General features: G+C 41.0%; 1 protein-coding gene across 2 annotated transcripts; it reads left to right on the forward strand.

Annotated features, from left to right (window-relative positions):
• The first annotated feature begins 167 nt into the window (after positions 1-167).
• LOC125280106 (mucin-2-like) lies at positions 168-5,721 on the forward strand. 2 transcript variants are annotated; one of them, XM_048210429.1, is made up of 10 exons: positions 168-417; positions 669-1,619; positions 1,853-1,954; positions 2,040-2,174; positions 2,395-2,445; positions 3,438-3,560; positions 3,792-3,896; positions 4,016-4,104; positions 4,932-5,030; positions 5,203-5,721. In XM_048210429.1, exons 1-9 carry the CDS (start codon positions 357-359, stop codon positions 5,028-5,030), a joined length of 1,716 nt encoding a protein of 571 aa, XP_048066386.1. In that variant the 5' UTR covers positions 168-356; the 3' UTR covers positions 5,203-5,721. The 2 variants fall into 2 exon arrangements, with proteins under 2 accessions (XP_048066386.1, XP_048066385.1); XM_048210428.1 differs by lacking the exon at positions 5,203-5,721 and having other exon boundaries at positions 171-417; positions 4,932-5,176.
• The last annotated feature ends 6,432 nt before the right edge of the window (positions 5,722-12,153 follow it).

The following is a 12,153-nucleotide window of genomic DNA, read 5'->3' on the forward strand; positions in this document are numbered from 1 at the left end:
CTAACGTCAATACAAGTGGTGCAAAGTACCAAAGTGACATCACTTGTATATCTTCACTATTAAAAAGCAATCTAATGTGTCTTGATGAAAATCTGGATGCGGGTAAGTCAATAGAAAGAACAGGAAAGAAAGTCTTGTACACGTCACAGCCTGGAAATCTTTTGGCAAAGCCCTTCATCTGGTATTTGAACAGCATCGCGAAAGAATCCAGTAACACTACCTGATGAAGAAAAACCGGCTTTGATTAATCTGTCTCTGACATCAGAGTAAGTTGGCAGGAGTCTGGACAGATGGAGGAAGCAATCCGGAGCGCACCGATAACATCACTGGCAGATGTCTGACACACACTGATCCTGATGGCTCCCGCTGTGATTCTCATCGGCTGTCTGCTGGCCACAATGAGCTGCTCAACCACAGGTAACATTCACATCAGCTGAACTGTTTGTGTGTCAGATTTTGATAAAGTTTTCATTACAGATTTACATCCACCTCTTATTTCACTAATTTCACTCTTTGGATCACTTTGAGAGATTTTGAGATTCACCATCAGGATTTTCAGAAACAGATGGAATAATTAAACTGCGCTTTTAAACAAAACAAGAACAAACTGTTAACGCTTCCAATTCGCTGATTGTTGATATTAAAGATTTGTCTTTTTTATTCCACAGCTCAAAGTACCACTCCACCTACCACAGATCAAACTAATACTGCATCGGTACTAACCACAGATAACACTACAACTACCACATCAGTTACCTCTTTACCTGCCACAACACCACCAGCTTCTACCACATCTACAACACCACCTGCACCAGCACCGACTACAACTACAACTACAACGCCACCTTCACCAGCATCGACTACAACTACAACGCCACCTTCACCAGCAATAACGACAACTACAACGCCACCTTCACCAGCAATAACAACAACTACAACGCCACCTTCACCAGCATCGACTACAACTACAACTACAACACCACCGACTACAACTACAACTACAACGCCACCTTCACCAGCATCGACTACAACGCCACTTTCAACACCACCGACTACAACTACAACACCACTTACACCGGAAATATCGACAACTACAACGCCACCTTCACCACCTACAACTACAACTACAACGCCACCTTCACCAGCATCGACTACAACGCCACTTTCAACTCCTCCAACTACAACTACAACACCACCTTCACCAGCATCGACTACAACGCCACTTTCAACTCCTCCAACTACAACTACAACACCACCTTCACCAGCATCGACTACAACGCCACTTTCAACACCTCCGACTACAACTACACCACCTTCACCAGCATCGACTACAACGCCACTTTCAACACCACCGACTACAACTACAACACCACCTTCACCAGCATCGACTACAACGCCACTTTCAACACCTCCGACTACAACTACACCACCTTCACCAGCATCGACTACAACGCCACTTTCAACACCTCCGACTACAACTACAACACCACCTTCACCAGCATCGACTACAACGCCACTTTCAACACCTCCAACTACAACTACAACACCACCTTCACCAGCATCGACTACATCTACACCACTGACTACCACGACTGCAATTTCTGTAAATCCATCAACATGTGAGGCAAAAACTTGATTATTTAAATGTTATAATACTATAGTAACTGACTTCTGTTATATTGTACATCACATTTCTGTCCTTTAAGAATATAATTAAACATGCAGTTTAACTCAACTAGTGTAAAACATCCATACACATTCACAGAAATATTTCCTTGACCTTGTTGTGTACAAATGATGTCTTAGACGGAGCTCTGCGGCTCCATTTCTCCTCTTTGCTCTCTAAATTTAGTGACTAGTAACCGCAGTAATGTGACCTCCATCCCGGTAACCACACGGCCTGGAGTGACCAATGCAACAACAACTACTACTACAACAACTCAGGCTCCCGTTTGTGAGTATTTCTTGTGTGTGATTAATTCACTATGTATATGCATATATTATTACATTAACTGATGTGTTTGATGTTTCTGTTATAGATGGAAGTTGTGGGAATCCAGGTCTGTGCTGCTCTGGATTGAATAACTCCTGTAGCCGCTTGAACTGTTATTGTGATGTTGCTTGTCTGAGATTACGTGACTGCTGCCCTGATTTCAAACACACCTGCCTCACAGGTATAAAGAAACATTCATACTGAAAATCTGATTAATCTGTGCTCGAATGAATCACTGGCTGCATGTCAACAGCCTCATATAGTTTAGTAATCAGATTGTGTTGATTGTTCTAGTGTGTAATGCAAGAGTAAAGCACTTCACTGTGATTAAAAGAGTAATTAATACTGTACATTTTGATTTAAGATATCTTATTTAATATACACCTCTTTCCCTTTTATAGTCAATAACAGCACCAACAATACAAAACCAAACACCACTTTGCCATTAACAGGTATGTTTTATTTTTCAATAATTGCATCACTTAAAACTCATCTTTGATCTTTTTTCCTCTGAAAAAAGGAAAATGCCTTAAAATAGCTTGAATATAACTCTACACCCTTTCCTAATTTATTATACGTATATCTATGAATATGCTATATATTATGATATGTATCCCACCTCCACTCAGTCACACCAGCTCAGAGATCCACTCGGTCAACTTACCAAGTAAACGCTGCACAATGGTATCGCTTTTTGCAATGTCGGACACTTAACGGTAATTAATATGATTAGCCTTTTGCTTGACTATGATATCAAACAGCTAAAAATGTGTTGTTAATATTACACAAACCCCGTTCGCCATCTCAGTCTGCCTTCTAGGGTCAGTTCACATATCGCGTCTAAAAACGTGCGAAAAAACGCTCCTTTCCTTGCGTTCCCGTGGCGTCTGTCGTTGCTGTGCACGATGACGAGGAAGTATCAACAAAGGATTAATTGATTTCTAAGACTTACATTAGCTTTACTACTAGATATATTGAGATGAGAAATAAAAACCCGCCCTGTACAGCTATGATCAGCTGTTTTGCAGAGCTTTCGATGTTATTACAGAAAGGCCGAAGCTGATCGTTTGGTTCTTGTCACATGACCTGCCTGCGGTGTGCTTATGGCATTCTGAAAAGCTGAAGATGTTTCCATCTCGCCGCGGCATAGGCGTGCCTGGAAAAAACGAGCGTGCCGCACCGCATGCGCATCGCGACCATGTCGCTTCCATTTTGAGCGCGCTTATTTATATGAATTTGCACTTGGTTTTTTTTTTAAAGCATATCAAAAACACCACATAGACATATAAACAACATTAAAAACTTGATTTTCACCACAGGGGGACTTTAACATCTGAACTGGATGCCAAAAACCTCTCTATGGCAACCAATACATATAATATGAGTTTGATCCTTATAACAATGATGTAAATGGGTGTATTTGTCGTCTTCACTGCTCCTGTAGGAAAGTGTTCAGAGCCGACTCTGTGCTGCAGTGGCTTAAACTACAGTTGTTTCAGAGGCTGTTTTTGTGACGAGAACTGCAAACAGTTCAATGACTGCTGCCCCGACATCAACAGCACATGCGGTAAGAACTCACATACACACATATAGAGATGTTTACACTTTGTTTAATGGGCTAATTCTCTCTTTGAGCTGAAGTATGTTGAGATTGAGAGGATTTTGTGTTTTACTAAGTATTCTGTTCCTGATTTGCACTGCATTGAGTGTCACTGTAATCAGTATTGTATTTATTGCTAAATGAATCCTCAATCCTCTCTCATACAACAACATTCATGACATCTGTCACTCTCTATAGTTTTCAATACCACAACTGCAGCCCCTCCATTCAACGTTACTACAGCCCCTCCAGTAAACTTCACTGCAGCCCCTCCATTCACATCCACAGCAACTCCACCAAAAGGTAATTCATCTGTGTGTGTTTCTGAGTGTATGAATCTTTAGGTCTAGTTTTATCATCACTGTTGAAACTGAGATTCAGTGAAACCTGAAATCACTTATAAGTGATTTGGTATTTTGCAGATGTTCCTACAGTACTCAATGTTCTGGAGGCGAGGGTTTTGACCAAGTTGGCTTCCTCTGAAGAAGTGCGTCAGGCTGTAATGCATCAGGTGAGAGAAGTGATTCTGATTGTTTGACGGCATCCAGTTCACATACTTGAACTGGTATTAAGATGCGTTTTGGTCGATCGGATCACAAGTGGACGACGCTAAATACAAGTGAAACGTTTTGAGCATGTCCACTTTCGAGCACTTCCAGAGGTAGTCGAAAATGCATTCAACCGGATTGCTTTCATAGTGTAGACACTCATGTGGTTGAATGTGTTCGAACAGCCTCTCCGTCTACTGACCTAATGTGTAAACATTACGGGAAGCGCGCTAGCCAGACAGAATTTAAGCTTTGTCTGCTGAAGACCCAAGTTTGGTTTGAAGATGAAAAATGTACCAAGCACAATGTTCTCCCACCACTCCTGATAAAGTGTAAAGGGATTGTGTCTCTCTCGTCTACTAGTGGTCCATTTGACCAAAATGCATCTTAATACCAAGTGTTAACAGGGCCTAAAGTACTTCAAAGTGCTGGTGATGGGAAAGTACATGGTTTTAGGTATGCAAAAGAAAGTATGCCCGTATTTGGACAAACTATAAATCAAATCTCAAGCATCAAGCTTCATCCTCACAGTTGCTCTACAATCAAGTTAATAGTGAACAGGTGTGATGTCACTTCCCTTTTAGGTCCCAAAGTGATTCTATTGGTTGAAAGAACTTTTGAGGAGGTATCTGTTTTGTACCCGATTAGAAATCCTCCATTATTTCTTGATGTTGTTCTGAATCATAAAAAAAGTAGATCTTTTCTGCACTCAGAATTGTGACGCAGCTTTATTATGCTCTTCTTCTTCTTTACCTGCTGTTTTCTCATTTCCTGTCATCTTGTTTCTCAGGTTGGCGCTTTGCTGGGGAATTTATTAGGAGTGAATAATACTGACATCATCTCTTTGAAGGTCACAAGAATTAAGCCGGTATCATCACCATATGATTGAGTCAGAAATCAGTCGAGAGGAACAAACATGAAAAATCCTCATCCTTGCTGGACTTTTACATTACATTTACATTTATGCATTTGGCAGACGCTTTTATCCAAAGCGACTTACATTGTATTATACTATACATTTGTATCTGAGTATGTGCAATCCTTGGGATCGAACCCATGACCTTGGCATTGCTAGTGCCATGCTCTAACTACTGAGCTACAGTAAAGCTTTTAACTTTTACTATCTTAATATGAGATTATTTACTGTGATGGTTCAACTAAAACATTGCATTTGCTAACAAAACTTATCCATTTAAATGTTTTAACCTTAAACATACAAACACTTTATATGTGTGAAGCAAACTATGGAAAGAATGTGTAAGAAAACATCAGTTTAATTATCTGCGCTCTTGTAATTCCTTGTGGCTAAGGGGAATCTGCTGCTGCTTCTTTTTTAACTTGGTCTTCCCCATTTTTAAGATTCCTGTCTGTTGATGACTAACTCATATAAACCAAAACATTTAGAAAATGAGCAAACTAATAATTAAAACTGTCATTCTGTTGGATTTCCTGTTCATCCAGTAGTCAATGTGTTTCCTGGTGCTGCTTCATGACCTTGTTTAAGACACCTTTCAATGGCCTCATTGTTTGTACTGAAAAAAATGAATTTACTTAAAAAATACAAATAAAGTTACATTTATCTGACAAGAACATCATTCAACATTCATTTATGTAATATTTCATTTTCTTTCCATAAACCTTTAACAAAATGACCCTGTGAGGGGGTGGTAAATGTGACGGGGTGGTATGGACAGAGGCGTAGTTTATGGGGGGGATGTAACCCCCCCCAATATTCAAAGCCATCAGTTGCAACCCCCCCCCCAATACAATACAACCATACCAACATTCAACCCCCCCAAAGTTGAAACCAAATCTACACCCTTGGGTATGGACAAAGTGTTTCTCTATATGATCTGCTGGTTTTAAACTTTAAAAACTGGGAGAGGAGAGACCCTACAAATTGACTAAAAAGTGTGTGAGTGAGTGATTGAGTGAATTAATGAAACGAACAGTGTTGCCAAGTCTGCGTTTTTCCTGCGAAATTGGGCTAGGCTACTTTTACACTGTTGCGGGGGGTTGTTTTTCATGTCCACGGGTTGAAGCGAGCCCAAGTAACATGATATTTAGCCCTTGGAATGCACATTTTACTGAGGGAACCCTGACAAAAAAAAAAGTTTTATCCCCCAGAATGTGATTTTTATCAGGGTACATTTTGGGATGAAATTTACCACCCCGTCACGTGATTTATTGTGAATAAATATATTTTGTGTAAACAGGGACACACATATAATCCTGAAAATAGTATATGTTTGAAGAAATATATAACTAATTTGGTGATATTTTAGATGCAAATGTCATGTTGGTTAACACGGACATGTGAAATTGGCTATGTAATAATGAAAAATAATTAAAAATAGTATGCTAATCTTCAAAAAAAAAACATTTGATCATATATCATGTTAAAAAGAACACTTGAATTAATAACCTTAAGCTTTGGAAACAGACTTTAGGACATTTTTTGTGCCTTATGCATCTGATCAAATGTTGCGGACCCAAATGGCACCCGTTTCGTAGAATGACTCTTATATTAGAGCAGACTGCTTCATCAGGACCAGACTCCAGTGTGGCAGTGGAGACCAAGGGGTTATATGTAGAATTCAGAAACCCTTGTTATTACCAGTGGCCATTAAGTGAACTGCAGCCAGCAACTTACTGCTCATGCTCTTGCTCGCACTCATGCACATGTAACGTACAAGACTCTGAACGTTGAAGTCCTTCACATGAAATTCAGTCTACAGGTTCTCTTTCATCATCTCATGATGAGATCCAGGGAAGGGCATCTGACCTCTGCAGAATTGTCCAAATGCACAAAGACAGAAGCACATGCCCAATGCCAGGTAAGTGCATTTGCTTACCAAAGCGCATAAAGTACCTGCACGAGCTACATTTCCTCAGTTGTCATTCATTTCTCTTGGCCTCCCTAATATCGACTCTCAGCTCGTGGTTTTACGAACTTCAGGATTGTCTTTAAAAAGACACATCTTTTTGAATATGCCTCCGCCAGATGTGTTTGTCCTATGAACCAGCTTGGCGGACCTAATTACTGCAAGCCGCCCATGCTCGCAATCTTTATTAGGCTGACCACCTCGTTCTTCTCTAGTTTCCCCAGTTCTACAGCTGCCCATCTGTCGGATTACTTTTATTTCGTGTGTTTTCATTGTTAACGGCTCTCTCAAAACCTACGTCGGCTACACAGAGTGCTAATTTAGGTTTGTCCAACTCTGATGGGGAAAAAGGCTATGCACGTTCACCTCAACATCAAAAGTGCCTCTGACCAAGAACAGGCCGTCTCCAATGGGAAACTCCTATGAATGTTAACCCCATTGTATCGCTAATGAACAATCTGACCGAATTAGCCTTAAGCAATTCTCGGGTGTGTAGGGGGACTCATGTAACAGCCTAGAAGTCTGTGTCGGCCCCTGAATTGGGGTTTATCTCTTCTCACACAGAGGAGAGCTCTGCTTACATTCTAAAAGACAAGCTCTCCTACGAAGAGCTCTCCCTTCCCGAGAAGGGGATGCTCCGAGTGGTACCATAGCATCTATGCAATTGGGGGTTTTACTCCTGTTATTTCTTAATTCCAAAGAAGGATGGTTCTCTTCATCCCATTCTGGAGTGTTGAACAAACTTTTGAGGAAATACAATTTCAGTGCTCTCGCTTGTTCATTACGTAAGAACAACTGGTTGACATCAGTTGATCTGAAAGATGCTTTTTTCCACATAAGCATTTATCCTTTGCATAGTAAGTTTCTTTGTTTCTGCATATGTTATAAATTCAAAGTTCTTCCTTTTGGGCCTTAACTGAGTCCCAGAGTGTTCTGTCTGTATGTGGAGTCGGGCTTAGCCCCGCTGAGGATAGCAGGGCTCAAGATCTTAACATAGACGATTTGTTGATTCAAGAGAGAAATTGATGCAAGACAATGTGCGTGCATATCACAGCGCTCGACTTCAGAGTGAATGTGAGCTAAAGCAATTTATCTCCTGCTCAGAATGTTATATTTCTGGGTTTGGAGCTGAATTTAATTCTCTCCTTATTGAACTGCCTCTCACAATTCAGAGAAGGAGTGAGCATACAATATCACACATGTCTCAGGCTACAGGATCTTATGGCTTCGGCTGTCCAGGTTCTGCCTCTAGGCCTTTTGAGAAAAAGGGTGTTTATGAAATTGGTTTTATCTCTTCATCTCAGCCCTTTATGCAATCTGTGCCATTCTGTCACAGTGATGCTGCACCGCTGGAGGAATACTGAGTTTTACGCTCATGTAAGCCCCCTTGGGACGATCATGTTGCAGAAAATGGTAACGACAGATGCATACTTTCACAAGTTCGCCTGCCCATTCAGGCTGAATGGTTAATGGTAAAACAAACTTGGCTTGCTGAACTTGAAAGAGGCTCGAACCCAAGGCTCGGCTCGAGCTCCGAGTTAAACCCCCCTATAACAGTACTGCATAGCGGGAGAATAAGAGAAATAGAAGAGGAGATGAGGAGGAGGAGGGATGCTGGAAGAATTGTCGCTGGGATGACGCAGTGACTGCTGCTTATATACGCAGATTGACAGGACTGAATGTTTAGGATCCTCCTGAACCTACGTTTAGAACTACATTTCACAAGTTCACACTTACAAATAATCAGATAGTAAATAGTATGCGTAGTAGTATGCATATTTGGCGTGCTGTCCGAGGAGAGGGCTCCCAGCTCTGTATTTTGGCCCGAACCCAGAGTACTCCCCATATAAAGTATTTGGAGCTCCTCACTGTGTGGAAAGCTCTGAATCATTTTCTGCCTCGCTTACAGGGACATCGTGAGCTGGTACGGCACGACAATACCACACCTGTAGCACATATCAACCTCCAAGGATCCAAGCTTCATGCTCTAGCTCACAAGCTGTTTATATGAAGCAGGCAGCACTTTCTGTCATTATGGGCGACCCATGCCCGGGCATTCTGAACAGGGGTACAGGCAATTGTTGAGGGGGAACCCACTCAATTGAGGCTGGTGTATCCATCCTCAGATAGTGAGTCTGCTGTGGGGGAGATTCGGCCAGGCAACTGTTGATCTCTTTGCCTTGCACGAAAAAAAACCATTGTTCTTCTCTCTACAGGATGAGGATGCCCCCTCAGCGTGGACTCACTGGCCCATCCATGACCTGATGTTGCCTAATAATGCCGACTCTGGCCAGGGTAAGAGAACAGAGCCTGATTCTGATTTTGATTTTGAGCAGGTGGCCCAAAGGGTTATTGGGCTCCCCCCATGTGTTATTGCCACAATTCAGAATGTCACAATCCTCTTCTACACGATACCTTCATGACTGTAAGTGGTGTGTGTTTGAGGAGTAGTGTGAAGGGCACCGGCTGATATTACAAACCCGATTCCAAAAAAGTTGGGACACTGTACAAATTGTGAATAAAAACAGAATGCAATGATGTGGAAGTTTCAAATTTCAATATTTTATTCAGAATACAGCATAGATGACATATCAAATGTTTAAACTGAGAAAATGTATCATTTTAAGGGAAAAATAAGTTGATTTTAAATTTCATGGCATCAACACATCTCAAAAAAGTTGGGACAAGGCCATGTTTACCACTGTGTGGCATCCCCTCTTCTTTTTATAACAGTCTGCAAACGTCTGGGGACTGAGGAGACTTGAGAAGTTGCTCAAGTTTAGGAATAGGAATGTTGTCCCATTCTTGTCTAATACAGGCTTCTAGTTGCTCAACGGTCTTCTTTGTCGCATCTTCCTCTTTATGATGCGCCAAATGTTTTCTATGGGTGAAAGATCTGGACTGCAGGCTGGCCATTTCAGTACCCGGATCCTTCTTCTATGCAGCCATGATGTTGTAATTGATGCAGTATGTGGTCTGGCATTGTCATGTTGGAAAATGAAAGGTCTTCCCTGAAAGAGACGACGTCTGGATGGGAGCACATGTTGTTCTAGAACTTGGATATACCTTTCAGCATTGATGGTGCCTTTCCAGATGTGTAAGCTGCCCATGCCACATGCACTCATGCAACCCCATACCATCAGAGATGCAGGCTTCTGAACTGAGCGCTGATAACAACTTGGGTTGTCCTTGTCCTCTTTAGTCTGGATGACATGGCGTCCCAGTTTTCCAAAAAGAACTTCAAATTTTGATTCGTCTGACCACAGAATAGTTTTCCACTTTGCCACAGTCCATTTTAAATGAGCCTTGGCCCAGAGAAAACGCCTGCGCTTCTGGATCATGTTTAGATACGGCTTCTTTTTTAACATATAGAGTTTTAGCCGGCAACGGCGAATGGCACGGTGGATTGTGTTCACCGACAATGTTTTCTGGAAGTATTCCTGAGCCCATGTTGTGATTTCCATTACAGTAGCATTCCTGTATGTGATGCAGTGCCGTCTAAGGGCCCGAAGATCACGGGCATCCAGTATGGTTTTCCGGCCTTGACCCGTACGCACAGAGATTGTTCCAGATTCTCTGAATCTTTGGATGATATTATGCACTGTAGATGATGATAACTCTTTGCAATTTTTCTCTGAGAAACTCCTTTCTGATATTGCTCCACTATTTTTCACCGCAGCATTGGGGGAATTGGTGATCCTCTGCCCATCTTGACTTCTGAGAGACACTGCCACTCTGAGAGGCTCTTTTTATACCCAATCATGTTGCCAATTGACCTAATAAGTTGCAAATTGTTCCTCCAGCTGTTCCTTATATGTACATTTAACTTTTCCGGCCTCTTATTGCTACCTGTCCCAACTTTTTTGGAATGTGTAGCTCTCATGAAATCCAAAATGAGCCAATATTTGGCATGACATTTCAAAATGTCTCACTTTCAACATTTGATATGTTATCTATATTCTATTGTGAATAAAATATAAGTTTATGAGATTTGTAAATTATTGCATTCCTTTTTTATTCACAATTTGTACAGTGTCCCAACTTTTTTGGAATCGGGTTTGTATATCAGTGCTCAGTTTCTGATATTTTGTGTTAAATTTTGTTATAAAGTATAGCTAATGACCTATAAGGCTCTTAATGGTTTAGCTCCTGTGTACTTAACCGATCTTCTATCGCCCTACAATCCTTCACGCTCTTTAAGATCACAAAACTCTGGGCTTCTGGTTGCACCTAGGATATCTAAGTCCACTAAAGGAGGGAGAGTGTTTTCACATTTGGCTCCGATACTCTGGAATAGCCTTCCTGATAATGATCGGGGCTCAGACTCGCTCACCCAGTTTAAATCTAGATTAAAGACGCATCTCTTTAGCCAAGCATTCACATAATGCATCTCATATCAGATCAATAGCACATGACTATCTTCACATAATGTTATGAACAGCAGCTACGCTAATTATTCTCCATTTGCTTTTCTTTTTCACCTCGGTACGCCCCCACACCTTTGAAGAAACGGCGCCAACTCCTGCGAGGACTTCAGATCTGGATCAACATGCACATTCCCAAATTTCTATATATCCTAATTATTGTTAATATGTAATTGATTATTTCCAGGAGCTCATTGCTTCTACCTTCAATTAAACTGTTAACAGTGATTGTAAATTAATTGCCTAAATGATTAGATTATTAGCTAACTGCATTCTCTAAATTGTAATGTTGACATGCATTCTCTGTAAAGCTGCTTTGAAACGATATGTATCGTGAAAAGCGCTATACAAATATATGTGAATTGAATTTAATTGAATATTTTGTTTTTCTACTATTAAGGTCTATTTAATGGCTCTTGTTGCATGTCATGTTGGGTTTAACTGCGCTATGGTTGGGCAACACCCAGTCACTAGAAGAGCAGTTCCAGAGTCTGACCTCTCGATGGTGCTGGAGGCTTTGTCTCAACAACCTTTTGAACCCCTGGGAAATATTTCCCGTAAGATTCCCATAGGCAATACAAATAGTACGTGAAAAGTCTTACATATAGCCCCTTTAAGGAAAGAAACACAAGAATATGACTTTTTTCTGCACTCATCTATTATTCGACAATTCGATAATTAATCTTTCAAATTCATACAATTA

The sequence above is a fragment of the Megalobrama amblycephala genome, linkage group LG12 (genome assembly GCF_018812025.1).
Source record: "Megalobrama amblycephala isolate DHTTF-2021 linkage group LG12, ASM1881202v1, whole genome shotgun sequence".
NCBI lineage: Eukaryota > Metazoa > Chordata > Actinopteri > Cypriniformes > Xenocyprididae > Megalobrama > Megalobrama amblycephala.